We start from the raw sequence: 18,167 nt of genomic DNA, 5'->3' as shown, positions 1-18,167 counted from the left end.
GAGCCACTGTGTGGTTGCTGGGAATTGAACTCAGGACCTCTGCAAGAGCAGACAGTGCTCTTAACCTCTGAGCCATCTCTCCAGCCCCTTTTTTTAAATAATAAGAAAAATGTTTGTTTTTTTTTTAAATTGTATCTATGTGTGGGAATGTGCCCTCTGGGCCAGAAGAGGGTAATGGATCCACAGGGAGCTGGAGTTACAGGCAGCGTTTCATCAGGCAGTGGGTACTAGGAATTGAACTCAAGTTCTCTGTAAGGGCAGCAAACACTCTTAACCACTGAGCCATCTGAGTCCCTGTTTTAGCCTCTTAAATGCTGGGATTACAGGCCTACGCCATCATACCCAGACTCTGCGCACTTTTGATTTATTATTTTCTACAGAGTATTCTTGAATAAGTGACAGATAAATATCTGGTATGTTCCCAGGATTAGATTGTATAGAATTTAGGGACAATATGGAGGGATAAAATGTTCTCAGAAGCCAAGTGTAGTGAGTGGCTTGTACCTGTCATTTTAGCACTGGAGAGGCCAAAGCAGGAGGACCCAGAGTTAAAGGCCAGCCTTTACACCACAAGACTCTTGCTCAAAAAAAGAAAAGAAAAGAAAATGGGCTGGGCATAGTGGCATATACCTTTAGTCCCAGCACTTGGGAGACCAAGTCAGGTGAATGTCTGTGGTTTCAAGACTAACTTTGTCTACATAGAAAGTTCCAGAGCGGCCAGGGCTACATAGTGATACCCTCTTGTCATACAAGCCTGACAAGTGAGCTCAGCATGGAGAATCAGCAGTTTGGTGGCACATGCCTTTAATCCTAGTACTCAGGAAGTAGAGGCAGGCAGATCTCTGAGTTTGAGGCCAGCCTAGTTCACATAGTGAACTCCAGAACAGCCAGAGCTATGGAGAGAGAACCTGTTTCAAAAATAAGTAAGTAAGTAAATAAATAACCTAGGAATCCAAGATAGAAGGAGAGAACCAATCATGAATGTTGCTCTCTGGCTTCCATAAGTATGCCATGGTGTCCTTGCACACACACACACACACACACACACACACACACCAACAGTAATATATAAGATAAAAAAGCAAAAAGAAAGAAAAGAAAAGAAAGAAAGAAAGAAGAAAAAAGGTATGTTTCCTGAGACCCATCATGTGTCATGAGAGCAACACAGCTCTCAGCTGATGGCTCTGACCTTTGTTTCTTGTTTAAGGAGCTATCTGCCAGGTCAGGTTTCTTCTTTCTTCCCTCTAGTTACTTTCCCATTTATTTGCTATCTACCTATCTATCTATCTATCTATCTATCTATCTATCTATCTATCTATCTATCTATCTACACAGTCTCACTATGTAATCCTGATAGGCCTGGTACTCTCTATGGCCTCGAACTCACAGAGATCTGCCTGCTCTGCCTCCTGAGTGCTTGGATTAAAGGTAGACAGCATCATGAATGCCCAGCTTCCCTTGTCTTTCTGTAAAGACACTAATATACTACACACACCAGGGAGGGAGTAGGCCCCACCTCCCGCAGAAAGCAGTATCCACAGCAGAAAGTTCCAAGGGTAAATGAAGAGGGTCAGCAAAGCTGGATTCCTCCTTAAAGTTTCATTCCCAACTTTAGCATCCTCAGGTGGATCTTACTCCTTAGCAGAAACTACAAGCTCCCAGCTCAGTGAAAGGCTCAGCAGGCTGTGGCTCTCTCTGAGTTCAAGGCCAGCCTGGTCTACATAGCAAGCTCCAGATCAACCAAGACTATATGTTGAGATGCTGTCTAGAAAAAGCAAACCAAAACCAAAAGCCCAAATTAAGGTGGAGAATGGTGGACTAATGTTGACCTCTGCTCTCTGCAGACACACTGATGGGCAAAGCTCATCTGGACACATGTGAACACACAACCATACATACACACTTACATACACACACACACACACACACACACACACACACAAATATGCAGATCTGCTTGCTCATTTTTCCCTCTTGATTTTTCCTGCCTTCACCCCATAGTTTAGCATTCAGCTGAGGGCAGGTCTGCACATGCAGATGATCTTGGAGGGCTGTTAGTGAGCACTCTGGTCTCTGCATCACGATGAAATCACCTGATAACAGTCTCTCAGCACGTGTCCCCATCAGTGGATACATCGATGCAGTTTAGTAGCAGTCTTGAAACTCTCCAGAAACCTTTGTCTTTGCGGGAATATTCTTCCTCCTCTCCTTTACAAGGCTGCTTTCCAACTGCCTTTCTACCCATTCCTGGAATTCAAGGACAAGTGCGTATTTTCTTCTTTATGACCTGGGCTGTTAGCTGGGTTCTCTAGAAACCGAAAGGAGTATGCTGCCTCCTCTGCAACTGTCATACGAGTAGCCAGAAGCCTCTATACACAATTGCCATGTCTTCAGGAGAGCTCACTTTATTCCTGTTTCACTTGTAAAACAAAAGCTTTATTCTAGGATGGTTGCAGAGATTGAATGAATGCACGCTAAACTGGTGCATGAAGCCGACCAGTTCAGTAATGTTTGCTAGCATCATTAGTGTGTAAGTCTTAACAGGCCTTCTTCCACAAGGTGGTGCAAACTCAGAACTACGCCTGACCCATGAAAAGCAATTTTTAAAAACAGCTTAATATTTGACCGACGCTATCACTGTCATCGTCGTCTGGAAGATTTTTTTTTTTTTTTTTTGTATGTTTGTTTGCTTTGTTTTTCGAGACAGGGTTTCTTTGTGCAGCACTGACTGTCCTGGAATTTGATTTGTAGACCGGGCTGGCCTGAAACGCAGAGATCCCCCTGCCTCTGCCTCCCGAGCGCGGGAATTGAAGGTGTGTGCCACCATGCCCGGCCTGGAAGATGTTTTAATATGAACTATTCTTTTTTTTTCTCCCTAGCCGCCTAGGGATGCTCCTCGGGCCTCTGCCCTCCCGGCCTGAGCCAGAGCCAGGGCTGCCGATTCTGGCCCTTGTGGACCACAGGTTCCCATCGTCCAGCCCACAGGCCTCTGAACCGCCAGTGGTCTCCACGGAAACCCACTCAGGGGCGTGTCAACGTCATGCCTGACAAGAATCTTCGCCTATTCAGTTAAAGTTTTCTGGCCAAGGACCGCCAGAGTGGTTCCTGAGTGGTTTATTCTTAATGAAGGGCGGGAATAAGGCGGGAGCTGTAACCGTATCTACCAACCAAGCTCCGAGACAGCTTTGATGGACAGGTGTAGCGGGAAGAGACCAGGAATGCCGGCTGTCACCCAACCGGCCGGCCGCCGTGAGAAGAAAAGGCCAATCAGAAAGCGGCGAGGGCGGGGCTAAGGGACCGGTTGCTCCGGAAGTGGAGGGAGGGGGTGAAAATGGCGCCCAGCTCGAAATCGGAGCGGAACAGCGGGAACGGGAGCGGTGGCGGCGGCCCTGGGGGAACCGGGGGGAAGCGGGCGGTGGGGCGGCGGCGGGAACACGTCCTCAAGCAGCTGGAGCGGGTCAAGGTGAGGCCTGGAGCCTAAGGCAAGCGCGCCCGGTTGTGAGGAGGAGGAGACCCGGGAGGCGGCCGAGGGAGGGCGGCGCGGCGAGGTGGGGGGCGGGGCCGGGAGGGGGCTGGGCGGGCCGGGCGGTGGGTATGGGGATGAGTTTGGCGGGGTTGAGGTTGGTGGGGAGGCACGGGCTAGGATGGCGAGAAAGGTTGGTGACTTGGATGGGGCAAGCTAGGCGGGTCACCTGCAGGGGGCCTTGGATGCAGGCGTCTGAGCGAGATCATCAAGAGAAGGGGCTTGGGTGGAGGAGACTGGGGGAATCATGGAGGAAGGAAGGAGGATGGAGGCCGCTGGGCGGGTTACTGTAGTGGCCGTCCGAGGAATCTGGAGGAAGGGTAGACCTCGATGTAGACCCATTTTTTTAAAGCTCTGCCCCTTATTGGGGCTCCCCGCGAACCCCTGCAGAGCTCCTGCTAACGGCTCTGGGCATCCTCTTTTTGGTGCTCCCTCTGTCTCTGTCTGAGCTCTGACCATCTCGGAGTTCGTGTCTGCCTCACTCATTGAATGGAGGAGTGTTTCCATAGTAGGGCTAGGTCTTCTCAAGTGGAAGCCACTTGATGGGGGCTCTGTCTTGTCTCCCTTGTCAGAGGACACCTGGAAGGGCAGGAATGTGAATAATCTGTTAGGTGGGCAGCAGTGGAACAAGATTGCCAACTGGATGTTGGCAACTGGGTGAGGGCAAAACTGTGCCTCCACCTTTTAACTGGTGCTCCCTAGGCAAGGCTCTGCCCTTAGCCTAGATGCTCCGGGAGCAAGGGTTATATGCTTTCAGGAAGGCTTGGCCGACAGAACCATTCCCATTGTGGGTTGAGCGAAGTGAGGGCAAGGTGCCAGCCCTTCCCATGCAGCTCTTTTCCCACTAGATGGCTATCTCTTGAAGGCGGGCCAAGATAGCTCCCCAGTGGTCAGCTTTACGCCTGTCAGATCCTTTCTTGGTGATGTTTTAGGGTATGACAGTTGGTTGGCAGGTAGCAGTTAATTAAGAAAGGGATTTGGTTAATAATGGATTCGAGGCAACTTGGGAATAGTGGGGATTCTTTAGGCTCAGGGGCCAGTGAGATGGCTCCATAGGTACTGGCACTTGCCACCAAACCTAATAACGTGAATGTGATCCCCGGCACCCACATAGCGAAAGGAGATAACAGACTCCTGAAAATTGTCCTCGTCTCTACACGTGGGTTGTAGTCTGCACAGTAATACATTGTAAAAAGAAAAGTGGGTCCTCTTGTGCGCTAATAAATGCATGCCCCTCTGCTCCAGCCCACATACATCCTAGTCTTCTCCTGTCTTGTGGTCAGCTTTTGCCAAGTGGCCTAGTGAGGGGACCCTACCACAGGGAGGTGATGTCAGGCTTAGGCTGGGAGGACTCTCGATCCAAAGACAGGTATGGCTGGGATGTAACATGGTTCCTTGGTGGGGGTGGGGGGCTTTGTAAGGTCACCTGGTCTTGGTGTCTCCATCTGCCCCAGCAGTGGGCCTGTGGAGGCTGCTCAGCTTCTGCCTCTGGTAAGGAGGCTGGGAGGCCCTTTGGCTGAAGAGCCCTGGCTGTCTCCTTCCCAGATCAGCGGGCAGCTCTCACCTCGTCTCTTCCGGAAGCTGCCCCCCAGGGTCTGTGTGTCTCTCAAGAACATTGTAGATGAGGATTTCCTCTACGCAGGGTGAGGCTGATTCCAGGCTGGGTGGTGGCTGGTTGGGCTGTGAGCTTGTCCTCATCTGGCCGCTGTGCCCATTCTGCCCCCAGCCACATCTTCCTGGGGTTTTCCAAGTGTGGCCGCTATGTCCTCTCCTACACCAGCAGCAGCGGGGATGACGACTTCTCCTTCTACATCTATCACCTCTACTGGTGGGAGTTCAACGTCCACAGCAAGCTCAAGCTGGTAGGACGAGGCCTTTCCTTTGGGGGGCTCTGTGCTAGGCCGACCCTTCAGACAGCAGGTCTCAGCTGCTCCTGCCCATTCAGCCTGTGTCCTGTGTAAAATGGAAGTGACATGCCAGTGGGGTGACCCATGTGGAATTGCTGATTTTTTAGTTCAAACTGGTCATTTCATTTGGCTCAGGTATTATGTACAGCCCATCTGACACCCTTGGCCTGGGCCAGGATGCAGGCAGATCTCTTAGATTCACACAGGTTATCACAGTGGCTTTAGCATTCATCCTTGACCCCTGCCCTAAGGTGGGTGCTACTTCAGTTTCTGTTGCACATGGGCTTTGTCACCCAGAGGGAGCAGGGAGGTAATATGTTTGGTCAGATTCCCTCCTGATTGCAAGGCTCAGGCCTTGCTAGGCCGCTTGTGAGGGAAGCTTTGTTACAGCCTGGTTGTGGTGTAGTGGACCTTCCACCCTCTGATAGCCTAACTGCACACTGACTGAGCTGCTGCTTAGGTCCGGCAGGTGCGGCTCTTCCAGGATGAGGAGATCTACAGTGACCTGTACCTGACTGTGTGTGAGTGGCCTAGCGACGCGTCCAAGGTCATCGTGTTTGGTTTCAAGTGAGACTGGGGGCAGGCAGGGTGGCTGTGGGGCAGGCAGGGTGGGCTGGTGGCCCCTAGACGGGCTTCAGGCTGAGGGTGTGTTACCCCTAGCACCCGCTCAGCCAACGGGATGCTTATGAACATGATGATGATGAGTGATGAGAACCATCGTGACATCTACATCAGCACTGTGGCTGTGCCACCTCGGGGCCGCTGTGCTGCCTGCCAGGATGCCAGTCGTGCCCACCCAGGTGAGACCCCCGGGGCCCTGGAAGGGGTGCGTGGCTGCTGGACCACTGCCAGGGCATCAAGTGAGCTGTAGTATGTTTTGCTGCAGGGGACCCAAGCGCACAGTGCCTGCGGCATGGCTTCATGCTGCATACCAAATACCAGGTGGTGTACCCCTTCCCCACCTTCCAGCCCGCCTTCCAGCTCAAGAAGGATCAGGTGGTGCTGCTCAACACCAGCTACTCTCTGGTGGCCTGCGCTGTCTCCGTTCACTCAGCAGGTAGGTCCAGGCCAGCCAGTCCCATTTTCTGTTCAGAGGTCAGACCAGGAGACCTGGCCAAGTCTCTCAGCATGTTGTAGCTGGGAGGTGGGAAGGCTGGGCCAGTATGTTCAGTGACTGCCTTGGACCTACTTGAAGTGTAGCTTGTCAGCCCAAGAGCTGCTTTAGCAGTAGTAGGGCTAGAGGACCTTACACCTCGCAGGGCTTAATGGTCGAGCTGCTCAGCACAGGGACCTGCTGAGCACGTGCAGGACTGTTTCCTGCATGACAAAAAAGAATGATGCCATGCAGTACAGGTAATGTGCTCTGAGGACAGGGCTGTGTCCTAAACAGTGCAGTTTTGTTGTTGTGTGGAAATGAGAGAACATGTTCATACAGTGTTGATGACAACGGGCAGTGCATGACCCTCTGTAGCCAGTGTTATCCTGCCACACCCTAGAGCATAATTAATACACTCAGCTGTCTTGCATGTCAGGGAATACCAGTAACAAATTCCATGCTGTCTCTTTTGTTAGATAATGCCTACGTAGCCCAGGCTGGCCTAGAACTCACCACACAGACCAGGTTGATCTCAGGCTTACAAAGATCCCCTGCCTGTGCCTTCTTAGTGCTAGAATTAAAGGTGTGTGCTACCACACCTGGCTCTTGTACCTTTTTTGTTTAATCTTTAAATTACATTTTAATTTTTATTAATTTTTTGCATGTCTGTCTGTGTATGTGTATGTACACATGTATGTGCCAGGGAAGTCAGGACAGCTTTGAGGAGTTGATTCTTTGTCATGTGGGGTCTGGGAATTTTGAGCCTAGGTCTGGACTCCTAGTAGCAGGCGCCTTTACCTGCTAAGCTGTGTCTCCATGTCTTGATAGAGTGACATGTTAAGAAGTAGGGTGACGCCACTGGCTGGCAGGAATAGAGTGAGGGCATGGAGTCTGAGCCTACAGCTCTGCCCTGCTGGCTCCTGCCCTCTGAGAAGGCTGGATTCATCAGGTGTGTGTTCAGGTCCATAGCAGAGAGCCAGGGCCCTCTTGGTGCCCTTCTGCAAAGTTGAGAGGTTCAGGTCAGTGTCCTGTGAACCACCAGAGAAAAGCCATGACATACAAATTACATCTGGACATAGACACAGGAGAGAGCTAGAGCTGTGTACTACTTTTGGGATAAACTAATGACATGTTTTGAATTCAAGACTATTCCCATTAAAATGGCTGTCCTGGCGCAGGGGAAGGAAGAGGCACGGGTCAAGTTCATGTGACTAAGCTGACCAGCAAAGGATAGGGAACTTAGTCCTTTGACTCAAACTGAGTTCTCTCCAGCCCTGCTCTGGACACCTGTGTTTCATTGGGAGCGATCCCTAACCTTTACTAAGGCTGTGCCAGCCATCTGCTGACCATGAGCTGCCCAGGCAGCTGACAAGAGGCCCAGGCAGCTGACAAGAGGCCCAGGCAGGACTAAGGATTCAAGGCCCGGTGTCCAGCTTGTCCCAGAACTTTATGTCAAACTATTTCCAACTTACTCCTCTTTCCTGAAAGTGTGCCACCATGACCCCTTGGACAATAGTGGCCTGAGGGTCATGGTGCTGCTTATAGGGAGAGGTGTGTCACAGGTTCCTCTGCTGACTCCCTATTTCCTCTAATAAATATGACCTCTCTGCCAGTGCTGGTTTATTCGGGTTGTGAGAATTCATGAAGGTGATTATAACCTGTTCTCACTGCAGACTGCACTCTGAGGGCAAAGCTTTGTGCATCTCATTTGCTGTGTCCTTTCTGAGTAGCATGGTAAATGTTCAAAGATGAGATTTGAGTAGTAGCCTGGCATGTGAAAGGCCCTGGGTTCTATTCCCAGCATCCATTTTGAGACAAGTTTCTTTGTGTAACAGCTCTGGCTGTCCTAGAACTCACTCTATAGACCAGGCTGGCCTCCAACTCACAGAGATCTGCCTGCCTCTGTCCTCCAAGTGCTGAAATTAAACACATACGCCACCATGCCTGGCCCCAGCATACTTTTAAAAAGTCTTAAATGAATGCATGTCTCACTGTGGTTTCTGACCTCATACCCTTCCAGGGGTTTTACACTGACTTGAACACAGAAACGGTTGTAGGGGGCTCCTTCAGGTGGGCTTCTAATCCAGCCTTTGAGGGAAGTCACAGTAACCTTGAACTGTGGTGACATATCCTACTTTACAATGTTTTTTGCAGGCGACAACAGTTTCTGCCAAATCCTGTATGACCACACAGCTTTGCCCCCAGCCCCGCCCAGCTCTCCAGGACCTTGGAGCCCAGAGGCAGTCCCTGCTTTCCCCAGCCTTGGCCTTGAAGTGGTCCCAGCCCGGCCCTCTGGAGCCCTGGAGCCCTCACCAGCCATTGCCAAGGCCAAGGAGTTTGTGGCTGACATCTTCCGCAGGGCCAAAGAGGCCAAGGGTACCTTGGAGGAATCTCGGCTGCCCTCTGGTCTGGGGCCCTCAAGCAGCCGCAGCCGCCTATCCTCAGAGCCACCAGCCCCAAGTGGGGAAGTGGTGCCCAGGGACAGCCCTCCTGCTGCAGAGGCATCTGCCCCCGAGCCTGGCTACATCAATTACACCAAGTTGCACTATGTGTTGCGGTCTGGGGAAGGGACAGAGCCTGAGGATGGTGAGGGCACTTCCTGGGACAGGTTCTGGGATGGGGCAGTCCCACGAGGACCTTTGGCCTGCTCCTACCCTCTCCCTGCCTCCCCAGAGTTTGAGGATGACAAGATCTCCTTGCCCTTTGTGGTGACTGACCTCCGTGGTCGCAACTTACGGCCCATGAGAGAACGGACTGACATGCAGGTGGGTAGCCCTGGTGCAGGTCGTGGGTGAGCCAGGATGTAAGGGGTGGTTAGCACCACCTACTGCTAGCTCTCTGCCATCTGTCCCCAGGGCCAGTACCTGACAGTGGAGCAGCTCACACTGGACTTCGAGTATGTCATCAATGAGGTCATCCGCCATGATGCCACCTGGGGTCACCAGTTCTGCTCTTTCAGTGACTATGACATAGTCATCCTGGAGGTGAGGCTGGGGCACAGCAGGAGGCTGGAGTGCTCCCACCGTGGATGTCTATCTCAACTGTCACTGCTTGCCCCCAGGTCTGCCCAGAAACCAATCAGGTCCTGATCAACATTGGCCTGCTGCTTCTGGCCTTCCCAGCCCCCACTGAGGAGGGCCAGCTCCGGTGAGTGACAGGGCCCTTGGCTAGCCCTCATGTGGGCACCATACAGAGAGCCTTCTATGTAAGATGTCAAGGGCGAACAGATAGAGCCTGGAGTGCCCCTGCTGTCACTGGTGTGTGACAAGCGAGTGCAAGGGACTCACCGGCCCACCCTCTTGTTCTCCACCACCACAGACCAAAGACCTACCACACCAGTCTCAAGGTGGCCTGGGACCTCAACACAGGCATCTTTGAGACAGTCAGTGTGGGTGACCTAACTGAGGTCAAAGGGCAGACCAGGTAAGGCAGGGCAAGAATGGGTGGCCAGGGAGTTGGCAGGGAAGTCTCCTCTTGACTCATTTTCCTCCTTCTCAGTGGCAGTGTCTGGAGCTCCTACCGAAAGAGTTGTGTGGACATGGTCATGAAATGGCTGGTCCCAGAGAGCAGTGGCCGCTATGTGAACAGGATGACCAATGAGGCACTGCACAAAGGTAGGAGCTGCCCTAATGTCCTAGCTGGATCTCACCCTGGATCCTAGGGCATACTGGATGTTATGGTGTCATTCATAAGGGGGCGGGGAATTATCGGGGAGTTGTTTCTAGAACTTTGTCTTAGTTAGGCCATAGGAATTAGCTGCAGGACTGGACGAGTGGATTATGGTTCTGCATATCCTCCTCTGCAGGGTGCTCATTGAAGGTTTTGGCAGACAGTGAGCGGTACACTTGGATTGTGCTGTGAGGGCTGGACCGCCCTGGACCCTGACTCCAACTACCTCCGAGGGCTCAGGAGAGGACTGCCTTCCTGGGCTGGCCCTACAGGGGCCCCAATCGGCACTAGTGTTAGGTTGCGGGATGGGACTGGTGCAGCAGCCCCTGGTGGCCCAAGAGTCTGGATGTGTCTTTATTTATGCCTATTTAAGTTGGGAAAGGGCCGAGAGGAGCCCCTCAGGCCTGGCCTGCCTCGGCTAAGCCCAGTCCTGCTTCCTGTGCTCTGGCCCCTTCCTTGGCTGCAAGTGTAGCCCACCAGGGAGGCCCAGTGGTTCCAGCCTCCCTCCCCCAGGGTGGAACCCTGTGGCCACCTCCCCTTGTTCTTCATGTACTAAATGCTTTATTTCTGAGCCTGGCTGGTGTCCCTTTCTGTCCTTAGTGCACACTCCTCCCTTGTTCCCCACTTAACCCTGCCCTAGTCATCAGTAGACAAAGATCACAGCAGTATTTATTGTTTTAAGAAAGACTACAAAAAGGTAGAAAACAGTACACTAAACTACCACGCGCGTGGATACTTTCACCACTGGGAAGGGAGGCCCCATGGGGAGTGTGCAGGACCACCCCAAAAGCTGTAGCACGCGGAGCACACAAAATAGTGATTTCTATACAATAGGCCAGATTTTCCTTTTTTTTTTTTTTCCTTTTTCTTTTCTTTTTCTTTTCCATAAACATCTATCACAGATTGAAGACACTGAGAAAACGGGAACGGATAAGGCCATGATGGTTGGAAAAAAACCCAACAAGTTACTGACTCCGCATAAGCGGCACTCACTAATCACACGATAGTTACGGGTCGGGGCAACTGCACGGAGGAGAAGCGTCTCTGGGAGCAGATTTCGGTCACAAGCTGTTAGGGTGGAAGGCGCAGGGCGTGGCCTCAGGTCTGGAGCACCTGGCCCTGCAGCCAGCCGGATGCTCCTCTTTGGAAGCTGGAGGCCAGGGGGCCCTTCACAATATGCCCCTCTCTGGGCTGCGGGCCAGGAGAACCCAGCTCTGGAGAAGGTGCAACACCCACAGCTTTAATTGCACTTATACCAAGAAAAGGGAGCAGTAGGGCTGCTGCTGCTGCTGACAGTGGGGGTCCCAAGATGCCCCCCACCTGCGCCTGCCCGGGCTTGGGGCTGCCCAGGCAGGCTGTGCAAAGCCAGAGAGCAGAATAAGTTAACAGTTACGCAGGGGAGGAGCCAGCCTGCTGCCCTCTGGGGGTGGGGGTGGTGTGTGTGTGTGTGTTGGGGAGGGGTGACAGGGCTGCGAGTTGGGGCAGGAAAAGGGACACCTGGGCAGGTTCCTTAAGGCACGTCTTTTGTGTCAGGGTTTGCAGCTTCGGTTCTGCCCAGCCCAGCCCATGATTGTACCAGCCCCATGTGAGGGGGGATTCCCCTAGCCTTCTCTGTCAGGGGGACCCTCTCCAGCTCTGGCGTGAGCTGGAAGGGTGACAGTGAAGCCACAAAAGCTGAGGGACCGGACCCTGGCCTGGAGGGGCAGCAGCGCAGGTTGGGCGGGCAAAGGGGGGGGCAGGGAGGCCTCAGGCTTAGCTGGAGGGCAGGGCCTGCACGAAGAGGCTACGTGTGTCAGTCCGAGCCAGCTTCGCAGGTGGCTCCAGAGCTTCGGGGCCCAGCGCGGGGGACTCACTGCCAGCGGCCAGCGAGATGTCTTGTGGCAGCTCGTCCTCACTCTCTTCCTCCTCCTCCTCTTCCTCGTCTAGGGCACAGGGACCAGGCCCAGCTCAGCGACAAACTGAAATTTCCAGGGATGCCAGGCCTCCCCATTAGCTGAAACCCAGATCTTAGGTGGGGACATGAATTGTTACCTTTGTCGGGGTCCAAGGGATTCAGCGCAGTGGCCAGGTTTGCAAACTCTCCCATGACTGCGATCGGGGTCTCGCCCCTGGCCTGGGCTACTCGGTGCTCAATCAGGTAGTACATGTACTCGTCATACAACAGCCGGATGAGGTGGAAGGAGCCGAAGCTGGCAGCACTGCGCAGGGTCAGGTCCCGGATTACCATGGAGCTGGGGGCAGTGACCAAGAGTTGTCAGGATTGCAGGGCTATTTGCCCTACTGTGCTGCTGGCAGGCGTGCTGGCTCCCCAGTGTCTTTCCTGAGCTAATGGCCTTCCCTAGCCCTATCCATCACTTCTGGCAGGTCTTCTCAACACATACTGGGACCCCCAGTGTTACCCCTCCCAGTCAGGCCCCGGCCGCCCGGGCGCGCACCTGTAGAAGGACCACTTGAGGAGGAAGAGCTTGGCTGCCTTGGGAAAGCCGGAACTGCCCTGGTAAGGCTTGAGCACCTGGCTCACCACGCCATCCAGCCAGGCCGCCCACTGCTCCAGTGAGTTCTGCTGCTGCAGCGTCACCTTGAAGTCCTGCTCCAGACGCTGCACCACACGGTCCTCGCAGCGGCACACCCACGAGGCCTGCTCCTGGGGCGCAGCAGGCAGCCGCTCAGCCGTCTCTCCCCATGGCTCCCTTCCATCCCAGTCCCACTGGTACTCACCTGCACATTTGCAAAGTCCACTCGGTTGAGGTCACTCAGCATCTGGTTGATCTGGGCAGTGTTCTGCAGCACGGCCCGCGCAGCCTGCGCCAGGTGGTTGAGCGACGTGTAGCGCCGCAGCGTCTGTGCAAAGGCGCCAGCTGCTGCCACCTGCACGGGAGACAGCAGCCTAGCAGTTTCCACACGGGCCACCCTGCCCAGCCTCACCTGTAACCTGCCACTGAGCCCCTTTTCTTAGAAACCAGAAGGATGCGCGTTACCGCTTCTGTTTGGAGGCCAAGGGTGGGTCTCCAGTCCTGGTGTGGGTCATTCAACTGTTCCCATACTGGCTGGCACGATTTTTTTCTATTTATTTATTTTGGTTTCTTCTCTCTTTACCTCTGTGGAGCTCCAGCCATCCTGAACCAGGCTGGCCTCTAAAACTCAGTGTTTGAGCTGCCTCTGCCTCCTGAGTGCTGGGGTTAAAGGTGTACGCCACCGCCAGCTGCTCTTCTCTTCATTTATTTTGAGCATTTAAGGTATGTTGTTGGTTTTCTGAGCATTTATTTATTGATTGATTGATTGTGTTTGAGGAGGGCTTCTCCCTGTAACAGCCCTGGCTGTCCTGTAGACTAGGCTAGTCTTGAGCTCTGAGAGATCTGCCCAAATTTATTTATGTATTTATTTATTTGTTGTGTTTGAGGTAGGGCTTCCCCCTGTAACAGCCCTGGCTGCCCTGTAGACTAGGCTAGTCTTGAGCTCTGAGGTCTGCCCGCCCCGCCTCCCGAGTGTATTAAAGTTGTGCGCCACCACGCCCTGCTCATTTTGTGCATTCCTTGATGGCCCACTTATGAAAGTCAGAGGACAACTCGTGGGCGTCACTGCTCTCTGTTCGTCATGTGGGTCCCAGGATCAAATTCAGGTTACCAGGCGTGAAAGGTCAGTACTTTTATGCACTGAGCCATCTCCCTGGCCCTGTCTGTCACTGTTTCTTGCTGACTGTGATGGTGATCAAACTCAGATCACGTTCACCCAGCACTCCCCACAGAGTACCTCCCTTGCCTGCCCAAAATTACTGGGGTGTTTTGGGTTTTTTTTTCCTCCTTTGAGGCAGGGTCCAGACTAGGCTCAGACTTTTGGTGGCCCTGTCTCATCCTTTGTGCTGGCATTACAGGTATGCACTTCATGCCTAACTCATGCCATCAACAAAAACAGCCCCCCCACCCCAGTGCTGAGGCTGGAACCCAAGGCCTAGCACAAACTAGACAAGGAGTGTACCGCTGAGCTCTATATGCAAGTGTCAGTTACTGTCTGAGTTAGAGCAGGCTTGCTGAGCATGGTGGGCACACCTTTAATCCCAGTGCTCAGGAGACTGGGGCAGGTGAATCTCTTGTGAGTTTGAGGCCTGGTCTACAAAGAGAGTTCTAGGCCAACCAGGACTACATAGTAAGACTGTCTCAGTAATAAGTAGAGATAGATGGATAGATAGGCAGGCAGATGTCCTAAGTACTAAAACCCTGGGAGCCTTCAGATATGGGGTCTAAGGTGTAAGACTGCCTGGAGCCAGCCTTGAGGCCCTTAAAGAGCAAGTCTTCACAGGCGTCCTGCAGGCACCATACAAATGTTGTAGCCTGGTTGCCCACTGCAGTCCTCACCTTCACCCGAAGCATCTCCTCAGGGATGTTCACCATGGCATGGGTGAGCCAGCTCTCTAGGCTCTTGGCAAAGTTCCGGATTGCTTGGGTCAAGGCACCTGTGGAGGAAGGGGGTGCTGGTCAGGGTAGACAGGGGTGCTTCAGGGAGGGGCGCAGGCAGCAGCACTCACTGGGGATGGGCCGCAGCACATCAGGGATGAGGATGTCCACCAGGCCCTGGTACAGCACGTTGTCACAGTGCTTGGTCCACTGCAGCACGGGCTGGAACTTGGACAGGAGCACCAGACTGGCCCTGGGCAGCCGCTTCTCTGCCTCATCATGCCTGTGGGAACCCACCCAACCCCCAGTCAAGGGCATGTGTAGCCCCCACATGCAGGGGTTACCCCCTCCCAGACTCTGGGCACTTACACGGCCAGTGGTGGTGCCTCATTAGGTTGGCTAAGGTTATATCTCCAAAAGGTCTTCCACAGCGTTTCCACCAGCGTGAACTGGAGGTTTATCATGACATCCACAATGGCCTGAAGGGACAGGACTTCACAATGGGGAGTGGTGCAAGGCCAGCATGGAGCTTCCTGCTCAAGGCAGAAGGCCAGCTGCTTTCAAGGACAGCCCACTCACCCTCTCACCCACCATCTGACTGCCCTACCTCACAGTGCTCCCGATACAGGACCTGGAAGGCCTTAACATCCCCAGGGCCGATGCCCTCGGGTAGCGCTTTGCCCTGGAGGTCCAGCTCAGCGAAATCAGGGAGGCTCCTGGAAGCATCTAGGAGTGAGGGCACCATGAGACCCTGTGTCTACCTGTCTACCTCTTGCTGCCTCTGGGTTTCTAGTCAACTGTCATTCCAACATGTGTCAATCTCCATGTATAGGATGAATGGCTAGACCAAGTAGGGTGAGCTACTGGCCCAGGGTCCTATGGCCCCTTGCACAGAGCACACAAGGTACTTTTGACTGCCCTGGCCTGCTGATGAGTGCTGGTTCTGACCAGTCCTTAGACACTTGGTACAGGCAGCCTCCCTGCCAAGGAAGTAGGTACCTATCCGTATCAGAGGGATGCTGTTCATCATTAGCACGGTCACCAGGGCCACACGACTCTGAGCATCAGCTCTACCTCTTCCTCCACTCCCCAGCCTCAGTGTCATGGTGGCCAGGAGGCTGTTCTTTGCTGTCAGCATCACTATCAGGCCCTGTTTTCTCTTTTTTTTGCATCTTTAGTGTGTGCAGAAACCTAACACGCTTCCCTCTCAGTTATGAATCCTAGTCACATAAACACAGCAGGCCAGCAAGGATGGGATCACCTGTCGTGTTAGTGGACTACTGTTTGACCATCCATATTACCTATTGGTGTGGGATTCAGCATCACCAGGCTTCACCGGGGGTGCACGAACACAGAAACACTGGCTACTGAAAGGGGATGGGATCTCAGCTCTGTGGAGCCTGAGCTTGAAGGTCAGGAGACCAGGTCTCAAAAGTATGGCATGAGGCAAGCATGGTAGCACACACCTTTAATCCCCGCTCTTAGAGAGCAGAGGCAAGTGGATCTCTGTGCTGGAGGCTAGCATAGTCTATACAGTGAATTCTAGATTAGCCAGAGCTATATGGTGAGAAACTGTCTTAAAAATAAAAAACCCAAAATGGAGTTGGGAGATCTTGGAGAAGGTTTGCGGGGACAGAATAATCCTGTAAAGAGAGAGGCAAGCAAGCCTGAATGTCCACCAGACTCCCCCTATGGGCCCTCCTGAGTCCCCGGGGCAGGCTATCCTGCCTTGCCCATCGGCTCTCACCCAGGAACTGCTGGTACTGCTGCACCTGGGCGCTGATGTCTGACAGCCCTGTGCTCTGCTGCCCCACGGCAACACCGTTGGCCACGCCCTCCATCTTCTGGATGGGCTTGAGCCTGGAGGGGAAGGGGTAGTGGGGTGGCTGGTGGGAAGATGGGCCAGCTAGGGTGAGGGAGGGGGACAGATCTGGTAGGGAGGGGGTAACCCAGCTGTGTGGTGATCAGGGAGGGGATGGGCTGGGGTGGGGATGGGTAGCAGGTAAGGATTGATGGAGCGTGGTTGGGTAGTAAGTGATGTCACCTGGAAGGGACAAGCCACCTGAGTGGGGGTTGGGCAGACTGATGAGAAGTGCCTAGGGTATGGTCAAGTGGTATCATACAGTCAACTTTGCAGTCCCTGCTCAGCTCCAGAGCAGGAGGGGACCCTACCTCTGTTTCTGGGAGAATGGCTGGCCTCTCATGGCCATGTGCTGCTGGTCCTCCATCAGCCGCAGCAGGGGTGAGCTGGCTTTGATCCGCAGACCATAATAGTGGTACTTAGAGTTGCCCCTGGGAAGAAGGCAGGGTGAGGTACTTTACCAGCTGGGCAGGACGCTGGGGGTCTATGAACGGAGAAAACTAGCCAGCTGAGCTGAAGAACAGGGCGTTAGGTGTCAGGAGTGAGGGCAGGGCAGCATGAGTCACTGCTTGCAATCAATTCTGATTCCAGGCAAGCATTTGGCAGACACTTGGCTGTTGGTTGTAAGGACATGTGGTGCCTTTACTGAGCATGTAACCCCCACTCTATGCCACGAAGGGAGAGCCTGGACAGAAATGAGAAAACTGAGACACAGAGCAAGCTTATCACCCAGGGGTAATATGGATGGATGGATGGATGGATGGATGGATGGATGGATGGATGAACAAATGAACAAATGCATGCATGCAATGATGCCTAAGCTACTATCTGGAAAAGAGATGAGCATGGACCAAGGGATAGCTGAGTAGGGAGATGGGGTAAATTAAAGGAAAGAGAAGGCACAGGCCGAGCAGCGTCCCCAGGGTAGGCACAGGAAGGCTGAGCAGAGGGTGCAAGAGACAAGAGGGGTCTTATCCTGTGTTCAGAACCGCTTGGAGTGGTAATGGGTCATATGGGCAGGGAGCATAACCCTTTGAGGCAGAGGGCAGATGAAGGGGGAGGGGGAGGGGCAAACCTGGTGCCCAGACGGCGTGTGCGCAGACCCATGAATACCGAGCGGATAAGCTTGCCGAAAGAGGCTGCATTAACGGGCTCCAGCTTCTGCTCCTGGCAGTGCAGCAGGTAGTGGCAGTAGAGGGTGCTGCGTGGCAGGCTCACGCCCTCGGCGGTCTCGTAGTTATCCAGGAGCCACTGCACCTGGAGCACACGGAAAGACTGGGCAGTGCTGACAGTCCCCGGAACCCTTTCAGACTGTGGCTGCATGCTCTGCAACTTATTTCCACTGTGCTTCTGACAGCCACCGTGGCCAGCTGTAAGTTGCACATCGTGTCACGGTATTCCTGGGAACTACAGTCTTTAAGTTTCTAGAAGAGCACTGGCCTATGCACTTGCTACCAGCCACCTGCAGCTATTTAAAGACAAAGTTGTTACTACATGAGTAATGAGAAGTCGATCTTCCAAGGTCACAGAATATAAGAGTCCACCTGTAGAACATTCTAGAAGTAACATTATAGAGATGGGAAGCAGATAGATTAAAAAACAAATTCATGGTTCCTGAGGGGGTTCAGGATGTTGAAAGTGAGATAGAAGAGGGTGGAAATAGAAATATAAACACACACACACACACACACACACACACACACACACACACACACACACA

At 53.3% G+C, this 18,167-nt stretch overlaps 2 protein-coding genes across 4 annotated transcripts in view; one reads left to right on the top strand and one right to left on the bottom strand.

Annotated features, from left to right (window-relative positions):
- Positions 1 to 3,331: 3,331 nt before the first annotated feature.
- On the top strand, positions 3,332 to 10,766 carry Dcaf15 (DDB1 and CUL4 associated factor 15). The gene is made up of 13 exons (XM_055621555.1): positions 3,332 to 3,463; positions 5,069 to 5,166; positions 5,250 to 5,385; positions 5,891 to 5,997; positions 6,091 to 6,230; positions 6,317 to 6,487; positions 8,681 to 9,112; positions 9,200 to 9,291; positions 9,382 to 9,510; positions 9,588 to 9,673; positions 9,845 to 9,949; positions 10,025 to 10,140; positions 10,332 to 10,766. Exons 1-13 carry the CDS (start codon positions 3,332 to 3,334, stop codon positions 10,385 to 10,387), a joined length of 1,800 nt encoding a protein of 599 aa, XP_055477530.1. The 3' UTR covers positions 10,388 to 10,766.
- Positions 10,767 to 10,838: 72 nt separating this feature from the next.
- Rfx1 (regulatory factor X1) overlaps positions 10,839 to 18,167 on the bottom strand; it is a 31,301-nt gene continuing 23,972 nt past the window's right edge. For 2 of the 3 annotated variants that reach the window (XM_055621078.1, XM_055621079.1), the window contains 11 exons: positions 17,523 to 17,704; positions 16,759 to 16,878; positions 16,334 to 16,446; positions 15,194 to 15,312; positions 14,956 to 15,065; positions 14,718 to 14,869; positions 14,548 to 14,645; positions 12,914 to 13,063; positions 12,631 to 12,839; positions 12,227 to 12,426; positions 10,839 to 12,117 (listed from right to left, as the gene is read on the bottom strand). In XM_055621078.1, the coding sequence (XP_055477053.1) occupies positions 11,948 to 12,117; positions 12,227 to 12,426; positions 12,631 to 12,839; positions 12,914 to 13,063; positions 14,548 to 14,645; positions 14,718 to 14,869; positions 14,956 to 15,065; positions 15,194 to 15,312; positions 16,334 to 16,446; positions 16,759 to 16,878; positions 17,523 to 17,704 (1,623 nt within the window). In that variant the 3' untranslated portion in view covers positions 10,839 to 11,947. Of the gene's footprint in view, positions 12,118 to 12,226; positions 12,427 to 12,630; positions 12,840 to 12,913; positions 13,064 to 14,547; positions 14,646 to 14,717; positions 14,870 to 14,955; positions 15,066 to 15,193; positions 15,313 to 16,333; positions 16,447 to 16,758; positions 16,879 to 17,522; positions 17,705 to 18,167 lie in introns of those variants that run through there. The other variant, XM_055621080.1, reaches the window with a different exon arrangement.

The sequence above is a fragment of the Psammomys obesus genome, unplaced genomic scaffold (genome assembly GCF_907164565.1).
Source record: "Psammomys obesus unplaced genomic scaffold, mPsaObe1.curated_primary_1811, whole genome shotgun sequence".
Classification (NCBI taxonomy): Eukaryota; Metazoa; Chordata; class Mammalia; order Rodentia; family Muridae; genus Psammomys; species Psammomys obesus.
This window is presented reverse-complemented; position numbering and strand designations above follow the sequence as displayed.

Bases quoted from the DNA above. Each gene is read 5' to 3' on its own strand.
- Dcaf15 (XM_055621555.1), top strand. From the start codon at position 3,332: ATGGCGCCCAGCTCGAAATCGGAGCGGAACAGCGGGAACGGGAGCGGT. The intron at 9,113-9,199 runs GTGAGGGCACTT...CTGCCTCCCCAG, and splicing joins AGGGACAGAGCCTGAGGATG to AGTTTGAGGATGACAAGATC. The intron at 9,950-10,024 runs GTAAGGCAGGGC...CCTCCTTCTCAG, and splicing joins GAGGTCAAAGGGCAGACCAG to TGGCAGTGTCTGGAGCTCCT.